The 20991-nt window shown below is 56.9% G+C and overlaps 1 protein-coding gene across 4 annotated transcripts in view; it reads left to right on the top strand.

Moving 5' to 3' along the window:
• Positions 1-20973, top strand: part of Hspg2 (heparan sulfate proteoglycan 2) — a 100031-nt gene extending 79058 nt beyond the window's left edge. For 3 of the 4 annotated variants that reach the window (XM_048350450.1, XM_048350449.1, XM_048350448.1), the window contains 34 exons: positions 97-244; positions 1091-1242; positions 1643-1784; positions 2174-2325; positions 3127-3268; positions 3360-3500; positions 3782-3916; positions 4115-4296; positions 5100-5295; positions 5481-5660; positions 5897-6157; positions 7610-7814; positions 8290-8387; positions 8972-9238; positions 10067-10176; positions 10340-10487; positions 10576-10692; positions 11216-11327; positions 12432-12576; positions 12658-12757; positions 12856-12965; positions 13060-13168; positions 13651-13749; positions 14066-14287; positions 14573-14817; positions 15990-16161; positions 16297-16419; positions 16534-16590; positions 18220-18295; positions 18386-18464; positions 18626-18696; positions 18845-18928; positions 19718-19821; positions 19915-20973. In XM_048350450.1, coding sequence (XP_048206407.1) covers positions 97-244; positions 1091-1242; positions 1643-1784; positions 2174-2325; positions 3127-3268; positions 3360-3500; positions 3782-3916; positions 4115-4296; positions 5100-5295; positions 5481-5660; positions 5897-6157; positions 7610-7814; positions 8290-8387; positions 8972-9238; positions 10067-10176; positions 10340-10487; positions 10576-10692; positions 11216-11327; positions 12432-12576; positions 12658-12757; positions 12856-12965; positions 13060-13168; positions 13651-13749; positions 14066-14287; positions 14573-14817; positions 15990-16161; positions 16297-16419; positions 16534-16590; positions 18220-18295; positions 18386-18464; positions 18626-18696; positions 18845-18928; positions 19718-19821; positions 19915-20087 — 4857 coding nt within the window. In that variant the 3' untranslated portion in view covers positions 20088-20973. The remainder of the gene's footprint in view (positions 1-96; positions 245-1090; positions 1243-1642; positions 1785-2173; positions 2326-3126; positions 3269-3359; positions 3501-3781; positions 3917-4114; positions 4297-5099; positions 5296-5480; positions 5661-5896; positions 6158-7609; positions 7815-8289; positions 8388-8971; positions 9239-10066; positions 10177-10339; positions 10488-10575; positions 10693-11215; positions 11328-12431; positions 12577-12657; positions 12758-12855; positions 12966-13059; positions 13169-13650; positions 13750-14065; positions 14288-14572; positions 14818-15989; positions 16162-16296; positions 16420-16533; positions 16591-18219; positions 18296-18385; positions 18465-18625; positions 18697-18844; positions 18929-19717; positions 19822-19914) is intronic. The other variant, XM_048350451.1, reaches the window with a different exon arrangement.
• Positions 20974-20991: the final 18 nt, after the last annotated feature.

Here is a 20991-nt window from a genome sequence, read left to right as displayed (position 1 = left end):
GCTCTGGAGGGAGGCCTGGGAGACCTAGTCGGATGCCATGCCCACCTGCAGTGGAGTAGCATCTTCCCCTGATCCTCCTCTTTCCCATCCTGTCAGGCCCATGGCTCAAGGCTGCGGCTGTACCAGGTGTCCCCGGCCGACTCAGGCGAGTACACGTGTCGCGTGCTAGGCAGCTCTGGCCCCCTGGAGGCTTCCGTCCTGGTCACCATCGAAGCCTCTGGCTCCAGCATGGTCCACGTCCCTGGTGAGGGTTCCGGTGTGGGGCTGGGAGACTGGAGCAGGGTGGGGGGTAATGGAAAAACTGGAAATGCTTTGGTAGATGGAGACAGCAGCCCCTCGGATCCCAGACCCCCAGATCCTACCTGCTCCTGTCCCAGGATGGAGGAACCTGGCCATGTAGCTGGTCCCTGCCCTACTCAGAGGTGGCACCTAAGGGACTTGGCCTCTCCATGTGCAAAGGGAGAGGTAGAGTGCTTGTCTCTAGAGCAATTCTCTGAGTTCCCTGCAGCCTAGGGTATGTGCCTCGGTGGTCACAGTGGCAGATTAGGAACGCAGATTGCTGTAATGGGACTACCTGCTTCAGGTTTTCTAAAGTAGATCAGTAGAAGGGAAAGTGTATAGGAGTTACAACATGAAGGGCCATCCTACAGCAGGTAGTACAATAGAACCCTCTGGATTCTGGATTTCAGACCCTTTTCTAGTTACATATTAATTCATTTCCTCCTCCCAGAGCCCTTTGAGGTAGGGTGACCATCACTTCCTTTTATAGACAGGGAAACTGAGACAGAGAGGTAAAGTAGTTTTCCAAAGATCATCCAAACAACAAGTAGCTGAGCTTGGACTGGAACTTGGGTTGTCTGGCCCCAGAGTGTGTTCTTAACTAACCCACATGGAGAGGCTGGGGCTGCCTGGGGTGAGGGCGGAAAGACAGAGGTCTCCAGCCCCAGCAGCCCAGCGGTGCAGGCCAGAGGGGAATGGGAAGACAGAGAAGCTGCTCCTGGGGACCTCTGGTCTGCACATCAGGGTGCCTAGCAGAAGGGCTGAGGGCAAAGGTGGGAGTCCCAGCCCACTGACCCTTGCCCCTCCCCAGCCTCAGGAGGAGCCCCACCCATCCGCATCGAGACCTCCTCCTCTCGTGTGGCTGAGGGGCAGACGCTGGATCTGAACTGCGTGGTCCCCGGGCAGGCCCATGCCCAGGTCACATGGCACAGGCGTGGGGGCAGCCTGCCTGCCCGGCATCAGGTATGGAGCTTGAGAAAGGCAGATTCACCCTCCTCCACAACCCCAGCCCTGAAGGGAAGGCAGCCTCAGCAATGGCACTTGGGGACATGACAGCACATGACTGGATCAGGGGCTACTGAATAGGCTGGGTACGATGGGCCCAGGACTAGCCCACAGCACCCTGGTGCAAAGTGGAAACGCAGTCCACTCTCTCCCTCCAGACCTAGGGCTTCCTCCTGCCAGAGGAATGTCATAACAAACCTGCTAGTGTCCATATTTCCAATATCCAAGGGTGGCCTTGACAGCATGCAACCAGCACACCTGCAGGCCACCTGGGTGCACAGGTACCAGAGGCAGGATCACCTGGAGGCCCAGGCTAGTGTCTCTAGCACCTTCTCCCCACTGTCACCCCACCCTGCAGGTCCACGGCTCTCTGCTGAGGCTGAACCACGTGTCCCCAGCTGACTCCGGCCAGTACTCCTGCCGGGTGATGGGCAGTTCAGGCACCTTGGAGGCCTCCGTCCTGGTCACCATCGAGGCCTCCAGCCCAAGCCCCATTCCTGGTGAGTGGCAAGGAACCATAGATAGTGCTCCCACCCAAACCCCAGGTTGATCCTCTCTGCTGTCAGGATAGGGCCCTTGTTGCCTGGGCCTGGTGTTCTCTGCTATAGAGGACCAGGCCCAAGTGTTTCCAGCTATGACTGGCAAAGCTGATCTGGGTCCCTGGTCCCTGGCAGCCCTCTAGCCCCCTCCCCCAACCAGGGGAGCCTTGCGCTGAGTCTCAGCAGCCATCTGTCCCTGGGAAAGGGAACCATAGATCAGTGTGGCCCAGTTATGTCTACTGCTCAAGCCATAGGCCCTCCAGGAGGATGATTGGCCTTCAGGGCCACTGCCACAGGTCCTTGCCCTCACCCCCAGGAGCCATGCCTCTCCCCCACCTCTGTTTCCACAGCCCCAGGACTGGCCCGGCCCATCTACATCGAGCCCTCCTCCTCCCATCTGGCCGAGGGGCAGACTCTGGATCTGAATTGTGTGGTCCCCGGGCAGGCCCATGCCCAGGTCACATGGCACAAGCGTGGTGGCAGCCTGCCTGCCCGGCACCAGGTATGGGCCAGGGTGGGAAGGATCCCCAAGTAGGCAGAGGTCTCCCTGCACTTGCCAACTTCCTGCATGAGGGCACAGACAGGACACCTGCGAGGGGAGAGTTCCCAGACAGGAGCTGAGAGGCCCGGGCTTTCCTCCTAGCCCTGCTGCCAAGCCCTGTGCCTGCATGGGCATGCCAGTCCTGGGGCTTGAACTCAGGACCTGGGTGCTGTCCCTGAGCTTTTTCACTCAAGGTTGGTGCTCTACCCCTTGAACCACCATTTCACCTCTGGTTTTTTTTTTTTTTTTTTTTTTTTTGGCCAGTCCTGGGCCTTGGACTCAGGGCCTGAGCACTGTCCCTGGCTTCTTCCCGCTCAAGGCTAGCACTCTGCCACTTGAGCCACAGCGCCGCTTCTGGCCGTTTTCTGTATATGTGGTGCTGGGGAATCGAACCTAGGGCCTCGTGTATCCGAGGCAGGCACTCTTGCCACTAGGCTATATCCCCAGCCCCTCACCTCTGGTTTTTTGGTGGTTATTTTAAGCTGAGCATCTTATGGAGTTTTCTGCCCTGGCTGGCTTCGAGCTCCAGTCCTCGGATCTCAGATTCCTGAGTAGCTAGGATGACGGGCATGGGTCACCAGTGTCTGGCTCCAAGTCATCTCTTGAGCCTGTTTCCTCCTCTAAAAAGAGAGTGGGTAGATTCTGGGATTCCATGGCAAGAGCTGCCTCCAGCCCAGTCCCACCAGCAGTCCCCACGTCCTTTGGGGCCCTGCTAGTCCCTGTGCTTGGTCTGATGGCTGCTTCCCCTCCCCCGTCTGACAGGTCCATGGCTCCCAGCTGCGGCTCCCCCACCTCTCCCCTGCCGACTCTGGCGAGTATGTGTGCCGCGTGGCCGTGAGCTCCGGCCCTGAGCAGGAGGCCTCTTTCACGGTCACTGTCCCCCCCAGTGCGGGATCTTCCTACCGTGAGTGTTAGGGGTGCCAGGGAGGGGAGGGCAATGGAGGGGAGAACTAGCCCTCTCCCTCTGAGCTCAGCCTTACCTCTCGGGCCTGCAGGCCTCCGGAGTCCGGTCATCTCCATCGACCCGCCCAGTAGCACTGTGCACCAGGGCCAAGATGCCAGCTTCAAGTGCCTCATCCATGAGGGAGCCACTCCCATCAACCTGGAGTGGAAGACCCGGAATTCAGAGCTGGAGGGTGAGCACGGAGTAGGGGCTGGCTGGAGGCAGGCAGGAGGGCCGCTGGTATGAGGGCCAAGATAGGCTAGGTATGGCCCTGGGCAAAGAACAAGCTCTCCAGTGAGTGGGCTACATGCGGGAGTCACCAAGAACTCTCATTTTCTGCCACAACTCCTTGTCACATGCCCACACCCCAACAGTCAAGGTCGTGGGGTAGAGATCTGCTGCTGGGCAGCCCCAAGGCAAGCAGAGGGGCTAGGTTGACCCTGCAACCTCTGCTCCCCCAATGTCACCCCACAGACAATGTCCACATTAGCCCCAATGGCTCCATCATCACCATCGTGGGTACCCGGCCCAGCAACCATGGGGCCTACCGCTGCGTGGCCTCCAATGCCTATGGTGTGGCCCAGAGCGTCGTGAACCTAAGCGTGCATGGTAAGGGGCTGTCAGCTCTGGGACCCTCCCTTCCTGCTTCCATCCCACTTCTTAGAACCTCCAGGCTTCAGTTCCACCCCACCTTGCAAGGGCAGCCTGGCTTTCCACATGAGAGGATGAGGAGGCTTCTGCTCACCCAGCCCTTACTCTGTGATGGACGTAGGTCCGTGGTTCAGTGGTGTTTGTTGCTCCAAGCAGGACCCCCTACACTGTCCGTGCTCCCTGAGGGTCCTGTGCGTGTGAAGGTGGGGAAGGACATCACCCTGGAGTGTGTCAGTGCTGGGGAGCCCCGTGCTTCTGCTCGCTGGACCCGAGTTGGCACACCAGCCAAGATGGAGCCACGGATGTTTGGGCAATTGGACAGCCACGTGGTGCTGAAGGTGAGGTCGGGGTCATTCTGTCTTGAGGTCTGAGGCCCCATCATTGAGTAGGTGCCTGCAGGAGCAGGTGATGGACGGCAAGTGAGTGATTAGTGAATAGAGGGAGAAAGTGGGTGAATGAGTAGAATGCAAGATAGGAGAGAGGAACGAAGGAATGTGGAAGGAAGTAAGGGGGGGTGTCAGGAGGGAAGGTGGCATGCACCTGTAATCCCAGCACCCAGGAAGCTGAGATAGAAGCTTGGTGAGTTTGAGGCCAGTCTGGGCTACAGAGAAAAATCCTGCCTCAGCTGGGCACCAGGGGCTCATGCCTGTAATCCTAGCTACTCATCATGCCTGAAATCCTAGCTACTCAGGAGAATGAGATCTGAGGATCGTGATTCAAAGCCAGCAGGAAAGTCCATGAGATTCTTATCTCCAATGAACTACTCAGAGAAAGCCAGAAGAAGTGACGCTGTGGCGCAAGTGGTAGAGAGGCTCAGGGACAGTGCCCAGGTCCTGAGTTCAAGCTTCAAGACTGGCAAAAAAGAAAAATCCTGCCTCAAACAATGCAAGAAGGAAGGGCAAAGAGGAGAAGAGAGGAAACGGGAGGAGAAAGAAGGAAGGGAGAGGAGAAAGAGGGGAGGAGAAAGGAGAAGAGTGGGTGGGTAGGTAAGTCGAGGAATGATCAAGAGACTGGATGAGTGAGGGGATGTCTTGAGGGTGAGCCCTGGAGCAGCCAGGTGAAGGAGCCAGAGCCAGTGGGAGGAGACCAAGGTCAAAGTCCCCTGCCATACCCCACTTCCAGCTTCCCTGCTTTCCTCTAGATTGCATCAGCTAAGCCATCAGATGCGGGCACCTACATGTGCCTAGCCCAGAATGCTCTGGGCACGGCGCAGAAGCAGGTGGAGGTGATCGTGGACACGGGCACCGTGGCCCCAGGGGCCCCTCAGGTCCAGGTGAATGAAGCTGAGCTGACCTTGGAGGCTGGACGCACAGCCACCCTGCGCTGTTCAGCCACAGGTATGGCCAGGGGCAGGCCCAGGGGCTGGCAGAGCCAGGGGTACCTGAGGGCCCGAATTATAGACATGCCAGAGGTCTCAGGATGACAGAATGCCTGGGCAGCACCCACCCCACAGAGGGACAGATGCCCTCTGCCACCCTACCCCCAACTAGCCCAGCAATCAACGCCATGTTTTACCCCCCAGGCAACCCCACTCCTACCATCCACTGGTCGAAGCTGCGCTCCCCGCTGCCCTGGCAACACCGTCTGGAAGGCGACACACTGGTCATCCCCCGAGTAGCCCAGCAGGACTCGGGCCAGTACATCTGTAATGCCAGCAGCCCTGCGGGCCACGCCGAGGCCACTGTCATCCTACACGTGGAGAGTACGACCTTGCCCTCTGTCCTTGTGCTCTCCGCCTGTGCTGCATTGAGATCTGTGACACCCCCTACACACCGCCGGGCGCCCATCCAGAGGACCGCTGCACCTGCACTTGTCGCCACCCACCCATCTCCCCTCCTGTGTCCTCTGAGCTCAGTCCCCAGGCCTCTGGGCTTCCCTGGTGGTCAGGTCACCTGGATCCAACTTATGGCTCTCCTCCTTTCCCCTGTCCCCCCACAGGCCCTCCGTATGCCACCATCGTCCCAGAGCGTGCCTCGGTGCAGGCAAGGGAGCCAGTGCAGCTTCAGTGCCTGGCCCACGGCACGCCCCCGCTCTCCTTCCAGTGGAGCCGCATGGGTAGCAGCCTCCCGAGCGGGGCCACTGCCAGGAACGAACTGCTGCACCTGGAGCCCATAGGCCCAGAGGACTCTGGCACCTACCGTTGCCAGGTCACCAACAAGGTGGGCTCGGCTGAGGCCTTCGCCCATGTGCTTGTCCAAGGTAAGCAGCCAGGGCTCAATGTGGGCAGAAGGGGGTCAGCGTTCCTCCAGGCATCTCCATGACCCCCCCCACCCCGGCACTTAGGGGCCCACACTTGGTCCTCTGTTACCTACCTGCCCTCGTTCCCCAAGTCCCCAGGTGGCCTGCCTCCTCCAGGAAGACCTTTTGCTGCCGCCCTGGGCCCCTCTAGCTCCTTCCCACCTCCTCCCTGGATGCTGAACTGTCAGAGGACGGGCGAGGATGCTCCAGGAAGGGCCTGCACTCATCCCACATACCCAGGGCTTGTCTCCATGGACCCCAAGGGGGCTGGGCAAACACTGGGCTGGGACAGTTGCGAATGAGTGACAAGGCCGCCCCTAGCATGCCAAAGGCTCTGATGGGTCTCTGCAGGACCCAGCATCTCCATTTTGTTTGTTTGTCAGTCAAGGAGTTTGAACTCAAGGCCTAGACATTGCCTCTGAGCTTTCTTGAGGCAAACACTCTTGCCACTAGGCCATATTCCCAGCTGCCTCTGAGCTTTTTTGCTCAGGGCTAGGGCTCTCCCACTTTGAGCCACAGCTCCACTTCCATGTTTCTCCATGTTTCTAGTTTTCTCCAATTAACTAATTGGAGATAAGAGTCTCACAGACTTTCGTGCCCCAACTGGCTTTAAACTGAGATCCTCAGATCTCAGCTTCCTGAGTAGCTAGGATATGAGGCATATGCCACCAGTACCTGGCTGTTTTTGGACTTTTAGGCCCAAAATTCTAGAAGCAGCCAAGCATGTTACCCTGAGTCAAGATCCTGGAATCTGGTCTCAGACAGACCCAGCCTGCACCTTTGACCAAGTTACCTTGCCTTGAACCTTTTTTTTCCATACAGGCTGGGTTAGAAAGACAGCATGTCTGCAAAGCCCCTGGCCGTGGGTGGCTCTCAGTGAACAGCAGTAACAGTGACATAGTTCTGTGCCCACCCCACAGTGTCTTCCCCCTGCCACATCCCTGGGTTCCCTTATCTGCAGGTGTAGAGAGAAAAGTCTTCCCAGTGCTTCCTTCCCTCTCATTCCCATCCTGGGCCACTCTCCCTACACAAGGACAGGGTGCCAGGAAGCAGTGCCCAGCACCACCCCGGCCCTTTGGTGCTGTTTGAATGACAGCATGAATGAGCAAAGAATGGAAACAATAACAAATGAAAAAGAAGACCTTTGTTCCCTGCTCAGAGAGATCACCAGAAGAATGTCCTTTGAATATTAGAGTAGAGATTTCTTGGCACATATCAGGGACGTGGCACACACGCCCATGCAAAAACCTTGAAAGCCAGGAATGATGGTATCCACCTGTAGTCCCCGTTACTTGGGAGGTTGAGGCAGGAAGATCACTTGAGTCCAAGAGTTCAAGATCAGCCTGAGCACCATAGTGCGATCTACCTCACAAACAAAACAAAGCGTGCAGAACCTCATCTATATCTCCACAGGTCCTTCCGGCTCTCTCCCTGACTCTGCTGGGCAGGCAGGATCTCCGCCCACAGTACAGGTCACTCCTCAGCTGGAGACCAAGAACATTGGGGCCAACGTTGAGTTCCACTGTGCTGTGCCCAGCAACCGGGGCACCCAGCTCCGTTGGTTCAAAGAGGGAGGTCAGCTGCCACCTGGCCACAGTGTGCAGGACGGGGTGCTCCGGTGAGTAGTGGTGGGCCAAGACTGACTCGGGGATCCAGATCCAAGGCTCACATAGGGTTGAGTTACATCACCTGTCTGTGGAGCCCAACCTGAGTCTGTTTTCTTGGTTGTGTAATGGGTTGCATGAGACTGCAGTGTGATTATCCGAAACACTTGGTACTTGTCTGGAACCCAGAAGGCCTCGGTAAACCGTAGCCCTTGTTCCTATTATTAGAGGAAAGAACAGCTCTGGGACCAGATAATTACAAGTGACCCCAATTTGGTGACTGTGACTTGGCCAGGGTGAAAGTGAGCCCTGAGAACAGGAAGAGGTCTTTATTTATTTATTTATTTTTAAAGTGTGGTGGCCTCTGCCTCCTGCCTCCAGGTAATCAGAGCCAGCCATGCGCAGCGCACTCAGTTTTAGCTCCCATGCCCTGCAAAGCCTTCACAGTTGGTTTCGCCACCTGGTATCTTCCTTTCTTTTCCTTTACAGAATCCAGAACTTAGACCAGAGCTGCCAAGGAACATATGTTTGCCAGGCCCATGGACCTTGGGGACAGGCCCAAGCCAGCGCCCAGCTGGTTGTCCAAGGTAGGAGGTAGCTTCTGTCCTCTGCTAGGAGCAAAAGGGGTGCCCTGTTCCAGGAGGCCCCGCACAATATCAAGGTTAAAGATGACTATTCTGTTTTACCTGCTATGCCTGGCAAGTCAGGGGCTGGGTAAGTACTGTGAAGGGCTAGTGCCTCATGCTACTAGCTACTCAGGAGGTTGAGATCTGAGGATTGTGGTTCAAAGCCAGCCTGGGCAGAGAAATCCAGGAAACTCTTATCTCCAGTCAACCAGCAAAAAGCCAGAAGTAGAGCTATGGCTCGAGTGATAGAGCACTAACCTTGGTCAAAATAATCAAGCATGAGTACCAGGCCCTGAGTTCATATCCTAGTACTGAGATATAGATATAGATACACACAAAAAAAACCCACAAGTGGACACTTCAGCAAGTACAATGATAGGACAATTGGGAAGAACATGAATAAGCAGAAGAGCACGCGAGTGGGTTTGTGAGTGGACACCTGGGAAAGCCAGTGAGGAAGTGGGAGGTGCTCAGGACCCCCACCCTGCCGTCTGAAACCTCCCAGCCATGCGAACCCTGTGTCTCCTCCATATCCCCCCCTCCAGCCCTGCCTTCGGTGCTCATCAACACCCGCACCTCCGTGCAGACCGTGGTGGTTGGCCACTCTATTGAATTTGAATGCTTGGCTCTGGGGGACCCCAAGCCTCAGGTGACATGGAGCAAAGTTGGGGGGCAGCTGCGGCCTGGCATCGTGCAGAGTGGAAGCGTCATCAGAATTGCCCACGTGGAGCTGAGCGACGCCGGACAGTACCGCTGCACAGCCACCAATGCCGCCGGCACCACCCAGTCCCATGTGCTGCTGCTGGTGCAAGGTGAGGCCCGCGGGGACCATGGTCCCCAGGAACCAGAAACTGGGCAGGGGCTGCCGGTGCTGCCATTGCCCTTCGCCTGCCTCAGTCCTTTCTGCTGTCTTGGGAGGCTCTGTCATTCATATTGGCAGCAGAAGTTAGAAGTTGGCATTGGGGGGTCATTTCTTGAGCTTCTTGTGTATTTTGGATCTTAGGCCTTTGTCAGATGTATTGCTGGTAAAAGTCTTCTCCCAGTCTCTTGGCTATCTTTCTAGTTTAGTAACTATGTCCTTTGCTGTGTGGAAACTTTTTAGATTGATGTAGTGCCATTTGTTAAGTCTCTCTCCTGTCTGCTATGCTGGGACTCTTTCCAACAAGTTCCTGCCTACACCTCTAAGAGCTGAGGAATCAAACCCAGGGCTTCATGCATGCTAGGCAAGCACTCACCACTAAGCCACACTCCCAGCCCCTGGTGTGCCCGCTTGAAGTAGAGTTCTGTGCTAAAGGCCCTGGACCTCTGTTTGATCAGAGGGAGCTCAGGTATTCCCTAACCTACTCCGCTATCTTGATTTACCTCCCATCTCCATACCTTTTGTGCCTCGGTGCTGCATTCTCAGATCCCCAAAGGGCTGCACAAAATTCTGCCCCAGGATAGTGAAAGTTGAGTTGCCCCCACCTCTCTCCAGTCTCATCCATGCAGCCAGGAATAAGCAGCCTCAGTTCCCTCCTCTGTGGGATGGGACCCAGTGCCTCCCTCAGGGGGAGCATGAGGGTTATATGAGCCAGAGCTACACCGGACACATGGACAGTGTCTGTTGTGGTACTGATGGTCCATGTCTCATTGCCTCTCAGCCTTACCCCAGATCTCAACACCACCGGAGGTGCGAGTGCTCGCTGGCTCCGCAGCCGTCTTCCCCTGCATGGCCTCAGGGTACCCCACTCCCGACATCACCTGGAGCAAGGTAAAAGCTGGGTTCAGCCCAGCAGGCCCTGCCTCCCAGCCAAAACCAGGCTTGAGCCGTGTCAGCACGCCAGGACCTGGCATGGTGTCAGCGTTTGCGGGGTGGGGCTAGGGCAGAGGTGGGCAGTGTGGGCTGACTCCGGGCACTCTGCTGCTGTTTGCAGCTGGATGGTGACCTGCCACCCGACAGCCGCCTGGAGAACAACATGCTGATGCTTCCCGCCGTTCGGCCTGAGGACGCGGGCACCTACGTGTGCACTGCCACCAACCGGCAGGGCAAGGTCAAAGCCTTTGCCTACTTGCAAGTGCCAGGTAAGATGACACTTCCACCCCCGCCATTGTCAGCAGCCCAACCCAACCCCCTCCCTGGCACTATGCTAACGCTGCCATCTGCCCACAGAGCGGGTGGTACCTTACTTCACCCAGACACCCCACTCCTTCCTGCCGCTGCCCACCATCAAGGATGCCTACAAGAAGTTTGAGATCAAGATCATCTTCCGGCCTGACTCCGCTGATGGTGAGTGGGAGCAGCGTGGGTCTGCGGGGCTGGCTTGCAGCCGTTTAGTACCTGCATTCCCACGGAGACTGGGTGCCGCCCCCCCCACCAGCCTCCCATGCCAGGCCCTGCCTCCTGCCTTCTTGCTTCCTCTCCCGCTCTCTGTGCCTTCCTCTCTCCTCCTACCACCTCTCACCCTGTCCTTTCTCTCTCTCATCTCCGGTGGGCCTCTGACTCTCACTGCCCAGGCCTCCTGCTCTACTCGGGTGAGTCTCTGCTTCCTTCAGGCAGACCACAGTGGGTGCATGAAGCAGTTCAGGTGCTCACCTGGGGCTCGCAGCAAGGCCTCTACTTAGAGCACAGAGAGCTCAAGATTGTGCGTGGTCCCTGGCCGTGTGTGTGTGTGTGTGTGTGTGTACATGTGTGTGCATGCACACGCATGTGCACCAGAGAAAGGGAGCAGCATCAGAGTGGAGAAGTTGGCACTTGGGTCATCCATGGCGGGGTGTCAGGGAAGCGCTCACCCAGCTGCTGTGCTTCCCAGGGATGCTGCTGTACAATGGGCAGAAGCGGACCCCAGGGAGCCCCACCAACCTGGCCCACAGGCAGCCTGACTTCATCTCCTTTGGGCTTGTGGGCGGACGGCCTGAGTTCCGGTGAGACCTTCTTCTGCAGCAGGGCAGGGTGGGGACTGGGCACAGGATTTAGTTGGTCCTGCACTCGCTGCCTGGGCTGGAAAAAGGAGAGGTGGCCTCGGTGACCACGGAATCTGCTGGAGCAAGCGCAATGTGCCATCAGGTGGCTCGTGCGTGTGATCCCATCTACTCCAGACAACAGTCATTTGATGCCAGCATCAGTGAGAAGTTCACAAGACCCTCTCTTAACCAACAAGCTGGATGTGGTAGTGCATGCTTGTAACCAATCATTCCGGAGGCAGAAATAGAAGGATCATGGTCCAGGCCAGCCTGGGGGGGGGGGGGGGGAATATGAGACCTTATTTGAAAAATACCCAGTAAGCAAAAAGGGCTGGAGGTGTGGCTCAAATGGTGGAGCACCTGCCTGGCAAGTAGGAGGCCCTGAGTTAGAAACTCAGTACTGCCAAAAAAGTAAAGACTTGAAGTCTAGAATCCTAGCTACTCAGGAGGAGGAGATCTGAGGATCGCAGTTCCAAGCAGGAAGGTCTGTGAGACTCCAATCTCTAATTAGCCACTAGAAAACAAGAAGTGGTGCTGTGGCTCAAACTGGTAGAGTGCTAACTTGGAGTGAAAGGGCTCAGGGACTTCGCCTAGGCTTTGAGTTCAAGCCCCACAACCAACAAATAAATAGATAGGCTTGAAACTGCTGTAGACCAGGGTGCATTCATTCAGCAGTTCCTGTGGCAGCTACTGTGTTCCAGGCACTGACACAGACATAAACAGAACTGCCCTTGTGGGACCCTCTAACTGAGGGACATAAGCCAGAAAGGAAAGTGAGGTCATATCAGAAAGGGTAACTGAGGCACAGTTTAGCCTGGGGCTCGGCTGCAGGGCCCATGAGCCTCTGGGCACAGAGGTGGGGAGAAAGGACCTGAGGTAGAGGCAGGCCTGGGTTGGGGTGGGTGGTGAGGAGGGACAAGGCATGGGCAGGGCTGGAGCAGAGCAGCCTGGGAGCCTGGAGAACAGGAAATGATGGCTCTACCTCAGAAGCCTCATCCTCAGCCCTGCTTACAAACCCCTCATCTCCGCTCTCCTGCCCACCCCATGGCACCCCCCACGGAGCAGGTTTGATGCGGGCTCTGGTATGGCCACCATCCGCCATCCCATGCCTCTCGCCCTGGGCCAGTTCCACACCGTGACCCTGCTGCGCAGCCTCACCCAGGGCTCGCTGATCGTGGGCAACCTGGCCCCCGTCAACGGGACCTCCCAGGTGAGCGCTCACCCCATCCCCTATTCCCAGTCCACCCCCGCCTGGGCTGTCTGCCGGTCCTGACATTCCCCACACCCCTAGGGCAAGTTCCAGGGTCTAGACCTGAATGAAGAGCTGTACCTGGGTGGCTACCCTGACTACAATGCCATTCCCAAGGCTGGGCTGAGCAGTGGCTTTGTGGGTAAGCCCAAGGCTTCACTGAGCGCTGAGGGGGGCTGGGGCGGGGGGGGCGCACACCGCAGGCTCTGCCCAGGCTCATCCCCTCTGCCCGCCCTCTAGGCTGTGTCCGAGAGCTGCGGATCCAGGGCGAGGAGACCGTCTTCCACGACCTCAACCTCACAGCACATGGCATCTCCCACTGCCCCACCTGCCAGGACCGGCCCTGCCAGGTGGCCCCACACCCACCTTCTGCCTGACTGGCCTGGGGGGGGGGGGGACAAGGGGAGGCGGGGGCTGTGGCCTGACTGTAGGGCTGCTTTGCAGAATGGAGGCCAGTGCCACGACTCCGAGAGCAGCAGCTACAAGTGCGTGTGCCCTGCTGGCTTCACGGGGAGCCGCTGTGAGCACTCACAGGCCCTGCATTGCCACCCAGGTGTGTGCCCGACTCCAGCCAGGGGCTGCCACCCCTGGTGCTCAAGACCCCTCCCAGGGTCATCCCAGGGGCTCTCTTCACAGCCCAGTCCTAATCCCCAGGTCCCTACAGCCACCCAGCTACCAAGGTACCAACACCCCACTGTCACCACAGGGCGGCTTGTGAGCAGGTGGGGGGGTGTGGCACGGCCATCCACCTGATGGATGATGGAGCTGAAAGGCCTAGAGTGTGAGCCAGGCTTCCCTCCCCCCCCCCAATGGGGGGGGCGGGGTGATGAGGGCTGTGTGACCACAGGCACACAGTCACTCTTGCATGCCTGCTGTCCCAGCCTCTTTTGGACACATACACAGCATCTGGATGGCCTCCACAGCCGGTCCAGTCTTAGCTAAGGCCTCCAGTGGATGGTGGGCACGATCTAGGCACCGTGGTCCCCCTATCCTGAGTTCCTTCAGTATCCTCCTCACTGTCCCTTCTATCCCTAGAGGCCTGTGGCCCCGACGCCACCTGTGTGAACCGGCCAGATGGTCGAGGCTACACCTGCCGCTGCCACCTGGGCCACTCGGGGCTGAGGTGTGAAGAGGGTGAGTGTGAGAAGCTGGGGGCTCAGCATTGGCTGGGCATTCTGCTGGGCACTCTGGGACATGACAGGCCCTAGGGATGGTCATTGTGATCCCCCAGATCACCTGACCACACGCCCACCCAGCCTGAGTCCTCCAAAGAGGACCACTGTCATCCTGGCCTGCAGGGCCAGGGCCAGGGGCTCCTGGACACTGCAGATACTGCCCAGGGGGTCCTGGAGCTCTGGGACAGGAAGGAGTGGGTGGGAGTCCCAGAAGGCGGAAAAACTGGGTCCCCCGGGGGACCCCACTGGCCCTGGCTGAGCGATGGCTGCCACAGGTGTGACGGTGACTACCCCATCCATGTCGGGCACTGGCTCCTACCTGGCACTGCCTGCCCTCACCAACACGCACCACGAGCTGCGCCTGGACGTGGAGTTCAAGCCGCTGGCGCCGGATGGGATCCTGCTGTTCAGCGGGGGGAAGAGCGGGCCTGTGGAGGACTTCGTATCCCTGGCCATGACTGGTGGCCACCTGGAGTTCCGCTACGAGCTGGGATCAGGTACGCATGGGGGGGCGAGGGCAGCGCCAGAGACAGACACAGATGGGCCTTTGGGTGCCAAGCTCTGTGCCCTCCTTGGCTCTCCATACCCCAAGGAAGCTTGAAAGAATAACCCCTGCACCGCCCCCCCCCCCCCCACCTCATGCATGCCTGCTGTGTGTAACTAAGCAAATCCCTAATGGTGTGGAATTCCTGCTCTGCGCCATCACTTTGGGGTGGGGTCAAGCCTGGCTTTCCCACCCCACCCCACACCTGGAGTCCAACCCTGCCCGGTGTCCTCCCCAGGGCTGGCTGTCCTGCGGAGCCCCGAGCCACTGGCACTGGGCCGTTGGCACAGAGTGTCCGCGGAGCGCCTCAACAAAGATGGCAGGCTGCAGGTGAACAGGGGGCGCCCCGTGCTGCGCTCGTCACCCGGCAAGAGCCAGGGCCTCAACCTGCATACCCTACTCTACTTGGGTGGAGTGGAGCCCTCTGTCAAGCTGGCCCCGGCTGCCAACGTGAGCGCCCACTTCCGCGGCTGCATAGGCGAGGTGAGGAGCACCCCCCACCACCACCACACGCTTCCTCCTCCACAAAGGGGTAACCGAGCCAGGCCGGAGGCTGGCTGCCCAGAGGGCATCTCTGCCACAGTTGGCATTCCCTCCCTCTCCATGGCTCGGGCTCCTCCCTGCCACCCTCCCTCTGTAGCCACCCCTGTACCTCCCCTCCCCCAAATATATACCACACGCACTTAAAGGAGTATAATTTTACCATTAGCAAGTGAGAAATTGTAGACCATAAAAAAGGACATCAAAGCTACTTACATTCATAGCACCCATTGGTAACTCCTCTTAGTATTTCTTTCCTTTTTTTTTTTTGGCCAGTCCTGGGCCTTGGACTCAGGGCCTGAGCACTGTCCCTGGCTTCTTTTTGCTCAAGGCTAGCACTCCGCCACTTGAGCCACAGCGCCACTTCTGGCCGTTTTCTGTATATGTGGTGCTGGGGAATCGAACCTAGGGCCTCGTGTATCCGAGGCAGGCACTCTTGCCACTAGGCTATATCCCCAGCCCCTCTTAGTATTTCTGATTATTTAGATTTTTTTTTCTTTTGTCTAGTATTTCTGATTAGATTTTTTTTTCTTGTGTCGGTTATGAGGCTTGAAGTCAGGGTCTAGAGCTCTTTTGCTCAAGACTAATGCTTGAACACTTTGAGCCACAGTGCCACTTCCAGTTTTTGGGTTTAGGGTTTTGTTTTGGTTTTTTTGCCAGTCCTGGGGCTTGAACTCAGGGCCTGAGCACTGTCCCTGGCTTCTTTTTGCTCAAGGCTTAGCACTCTGCCACTTGAGCCACAGTGCCACTTCTGGCTATATATATATGTGTGTATGTATATATATAGTATATATGTATATGTGTGTGTATGTATATAGATATATATAGATATATATATAGATATATATATATATGTGGTGCTGAGGAATTGAACCCAGGGCTTCATGTATACAAGTATGAAAGTACTCTACCACGAGGCCATATTCCCAGTCCCACTTCCAGTCTTTGAGTGGTTAACTGGAGGTAAGAGTCTCATGGGGACTTTTCTTCCCTAGCTGTCTTCATGCCGTGATCCTCAGATCTTTAGCCTCCTGAGTAGCTAGGATTATCGGCGTGAGCCACTTGCGCCCAGCACACCTGCCCCTCTTAGTCCCTCTGTGTCCCTGTGCTTACAGGTGTCTGTGAATGGCAAGCGGCTGGACCTCACCTACAGCTTCTTGGGCAGCCAGGGTGTCGGGCAGTGCTATGACAGCTCCCCTTGTGAGCGCCAGCCCTGCCGCAATGGTGCCACATGCATGCCCGCGGGCGAGTACGAGTTCCAGTGCCTGTGTCAGGATGGCTTCAAAGGTGAGAGCTGGCCCAGGGCATGGGGAGCTCCACAGGTCGGCAGCCCAGGCTCAGGGGCCACAGGCGATGGGCAGCCCCTGTAGCCCCTGTAGCCTCTGCCCACCCACCCACCTTGGCCTCGGCCTTGGCCTACAGGAGACCTCTGTGAGGATGAGGAGAACCCCTGCCAGCTCCGAGAGCCCTGTCTGCATGGTGGCACCTGCCAGGGCACCCAGTGCCTCTGTCTCCCTGGCTTCTCTGGCCCACGCTGCCAGCAAGGTACCTGGTCCTGGCCTTCTCCACCTCCCTCTTGATGCCCGGCTGAACACACTGGCTGACTTACCTGTGCTCACTGACCAGACCCTTCCCTCCCCTCCCTTCCCGTCTCCACAGGCTCAGGACCTGCTGCAAGGGAGGCCGATTGGCACCTGGAAGGCAGTGGAGGCAATGGTATGTATTCCCATGGCCAACCAGGCAGCTTCATCTCCTCTACCTGCCTCAGTCTACTCTTCCACTAGTCCACACCCTCAGCTCTGCCTCTAAGCAAAGTCGGCCAAGATGATGGAGTCTCAAAGGTTCAATAGAGAGAAGTGTAGCCATACCACTGGGGGCTGCCCGAATCAGCAAGGCGGCCTTGGCAGCCCTTTGAACTGTGGACCTCAGCTTTCCTCCTCTGTACTCATGCATTCAGTCAACAAACATCTCTCCTATGCTCACCTTTGCCTGAGAATAGTAAATTTAAGATGAATAGAGTAGGGTCCAGGGCTGGGAATATGGTCTAGTGGTAAAAGCACTCACCTCATATACATCAAGCCCTGGGTTTGATTCCTCAGCACCACATATATAGAAAAAGCCAGAAGTGGTGCTGTGGCTCAAGTGGTAGAGCACTAGCCTTGAGCAAAAAGAAACCAGGGACAGTGCTCAGGCCCTGAGTCTCAAGCGCCAGGACTGGCAAATAAATAAATAAATAAATAAATAAATAAATAAATAAATAAATAAATAAATAAATAGAGCAGGGTCCACATCTCCAGGATTCCTTCTCTGCGCCAAAGTGAAAGTAGGGCCAGGTATGGCTCAAGTGGTAGAACACTGGCCTAGCAAGCATGAGGCCCTGGGCGCCACCTCCAAACCATAGTAAATCATAGCAAATACTAAATAGATTATGTACGTATATATACATCATTTATATATTTGCTATATATACATATATAGCAAAAATAAGAAAAAGCGAATGTTTGCTGAACATTGACAGCCATCCTGAGGGGCTTCAGGGACTGTGGGGCTTTTGGAGATAAAGTCAGATAGGACATGGCAGATAGCCTATGGTAGCAGTCCCACTTGGTACCTCCTCTGGAATGCCTGAAGTAACACTTTAGGGAAAACAAAGGTTGGGAAGTCTAAGGTTGTTTTTATATATAAACTTGGTACCAGTTGCTCACACCTATATTTTTATCTGGTTTGGAGGCTGAGATTGGAAGGTCCTGATTTGAAGCCAGTCCAGGTAGAAAAGTTTCTACTGAGAAGGACGTGGCGGCATATGCCTATCATCCTAGCCATGTTGAAAAGCCTAAGAAATATAGGTGTGGGTCCAGGGGTACACTACGACAGGAAGGGAGACTGTATGGCAAAAATAACCAGCCACAAACAGGGCTGGAGGTGTGGCTCGGGTCTAGAAGAACCTGCCTAGCATGAAGCCTCAAATTCAAACCCCAGTACAACCCTCCAAAAAAAGGTGGTTTTTTTAGATTTGAAATACGTATGTCTCTTTATTCGCACATTAAATAACAAGTTGAGGCAGTGATAGTCATCATTATTGCAATTTCCAAACAGTCATAATCACAGACAGTGTTTGGAAGGACTTGTAGTTACTGCCCTGTGATAAGCAGCTATCAGTGACGGAGTCCTAGGGCCTCAGCTGCCATCCCTAGACTCCAAGGAACCACCGCTGTCAGTGACAGAGAGTGAACACAGAGCCATGTTCCTGGAGTCCCTCAGTGGGGTGGAGAGAGGCTGGGGAACTGACTCGGGACGACACCTGCCACAGGCAAGCAGGTGGCTCAGCACCTCACCCTCCTGCAGATGCCCCCGGGCAGTATGGTGCCTACTTCCATGATGGCGGCTTCCTCTCCCTCCACGGTGGCGTCTTCTCCCGGAGGTGAGACGCGGGTTAGGTGGGAGAGTCTGCGGGCCCAGGGTGGAGGATGGGAATGGAGACTTCCATCTCCTCACCCCCGGCTCCCCACAGCCTACCTGAAGCCCCTGAGACCATTGAGTTGGAGCTCCGGACCAGCAGTGCCAATGGCCTCCTGCTGTGGCAGGGCGTGGTGAGTGGGCTTCTGGCCCAGGATCTCAGGGTTCCTGGGGCAGGAGATGAGCTTCTTGGTCACCAGGGCAGTGGTGGGAGAGGAAGGTAGAAGCTGTAGCCCTTTGTGGGGGCTCAGCTGTGCAGGCTAGGGGCCCTAGAGAACCTGTCCTTCCTTGGCAGGAGGTGGCAGAACCCGGTCACAGCAAGGACTTCATCAGCCTCGGGCTAAAGGACGGGCACCTTGTCTTCAGGTGCGTCTTGGCCCCTCTTCTCCCTTCCCTTGCTCCTCTCATGGGAAGCTGCCACTGCCAGCACTCCAGCCATATACCACCTCCCTCCTCCTCTACCTGCACCCCAGTCCTGCGCAGCTTACACCCTCATGGGCCTCTGTTTCTGTAGCTATGAGCTGGGGAGCGGGGAAGCCCACCTTGTCTCCGAGGACCCCATCAATGACGGTGAATGGCATCGGGTGACAGCACTGAGGTAAGCGAGCCAGTCAGGCATGGGGGAAAGGGCCTGAAAGGGCTAAGGGCACAATACCACCACCCCACCCCCACATGCACAGGGAGGAAACACTGTGCTCAGAGAAAGAAGGTGAAGCTGGTGTGGGAGGAGAGCTAGTCAGTGATTGTGCCATTGTGCCCGCTACACTATGGTGACTACACTGAGGGTCAGGCCATAGGGAATTCCAGGGGCCACACCCCTGACCCCAGCCCTCCAGGTGGAGACAGTAGGATCCTTACTTGCAGATTTATAGGCACGTTCTAGTTACCGCAAATGAGGGAAACCGTGCAGCCTGTTTCTTTGTGTCTGGCTTACTGTTCTTAGTACAGATTTTTCCAAATCTTTCCATTTCCTTACAAATGGTACATTATCATTATTCCTGATAGTTGTGTAGAGTTCCGTTGTGTGTGTGTGTGTGTATGTGTATGTATGTGTGTGTGTGTGTATATATATATCACATTTTCTTGATCCATTCATCCACCCAGGGGCATCTGAGTTGGTTCCATAGCTTAGTGGTGGTAAACAGTACTGCAATGAACATGGTTGTGCTGGTAGCTTTAGTGTAGCCTGGTTTGTAGTCTATCGAATGAATGCCCAGGAGTTTGAAAACCTAAGGGGTTGGGAGTTGTGGGGCCAAATCTCTTATCTAGTGAGAAGAGAAGGCACTCAGCAGGGTACATGTCTGCTCTGAAGTCCTGACCCCAAAGGGATGGAATTCTGGGTGTTCTGGGAGTTTGGGGTGAGGGGCCTGACCCAGTTCCACTGCAGAAAGGGCCGGAGAGGCTCCATCCAGGTGGACGGTGAAGAGTTGGTCAGCGGCCAGTCCCCAGGCACTAATGTGGCAGTGAACACAAAGGACAGCATCTATATCGGTGAGTCTGGGCTGGCCGGGGTGGAAGCCAGAGCCCCCGCAGACCTGGCCTCCTGGGCTCACACAGCTGAGGGCCCGTGTGCTCCCTCCACAGGCGGAGCCCCGGATGTGGCCAAGCTGACGGCGGGCAGGTTCTCCTCAGGCATCACCGGCTGCATCAAGAACTTGGTGCTGCACTTGGCCAGGCCCGCCGCGCCACCCCCACAGCCCCTGGACCTGCAGCACCTCGCCCAGGCAGGGGCCAACACGCGCCCCTGCCCCTCGTAGGCACCCGCCTACCCCCCCATGGACTCCCGGGCAGCGCCCAGCCCATCATTGTCGACTATATTATTATTAATATTATTATGACTTTTGTAAGGAACTGAGGCAATGCCACGCTTTGCTGCTACGCCCTGGGCTGGACTGGAGGGTGGGCATGCCACGTCCTCCACACGTGCCAAAGCCCCCAGGCTACAGGGCAGGGCAGACGGGATAGGAGTGGTGGGCCACCAGACTCCGGAGTCAGGCATGGTGGCCAGATGGACCCAGAACTCACCTCACTCCTCTCGCTCAGACAGAGCCCCCCCCATTATTAGGCTGGGCTGCCTATTTTTGCAGCCATGGGAAGTCCTCGTTCCTGTGAGAGCCGGCCTCAGTTTACCACCTGGTGACTTACCAGCTACCTGGAGGGGGTGTGTCGCAGTGGCTAGGATGCTCACCGTGCCCACTGCCAAGCAGAAGGCAGCTCCCCTGCCCCCACCAGGCCCGGCCCCTCCCCCACTCCAGCAGCCTCCCTCCACCCAGCCTGCATTCCACTACCCCACACACGACCCAGGGCCCCATCCCCAGGGGCTGCAAGGGAAACCCCTCCAGCCTGTAACCAGAGCTGCCAAGGCAGAGCCCAGCGCCCCCCGCCATGCCAAGCCACACTCCCCATCTTCTGGAGGTGAAGGCCCAGGATGTGGGGGGGAGGGGCCAGGAAGACAGAGCCTTGGTGGGGAAAGGAGGGGACATGACAGCCCCGCCCATCTGGGAGCCGGAAGACCCTAGAAAAGCGGCCCCAGACTCTGGCATTGGGGTGCCTGGCATTGGGGTGCCTGGCCTCGGGCCCTAGAAGGGACCCTCCTGTGGTCTTTGTCTTGATTTTTCTTAATAAACGGTGCTATCCCCGCCAGGGGTCTGTTGTCTTTGC

The sequence above is a fragment of the Perognathus longimembris genome, chromosome 7, assembly GCF_023159225.1.
Source record: "Perognathus longimembris pacificus isolate PPM17 chromosome 7, ASM2315922v1, whole genome shotgun sequence".
In the NCBI taxonomy this organism is placed as follows: Eukaryota; Metazoa; Chordata; class Mammalia; order Rodentia; family Heteromyidae; genus Perognathus; species Perognathus longimembris.
This window is presented reverse-complemented; position numbering and strand designations above follow the sequence as displayed.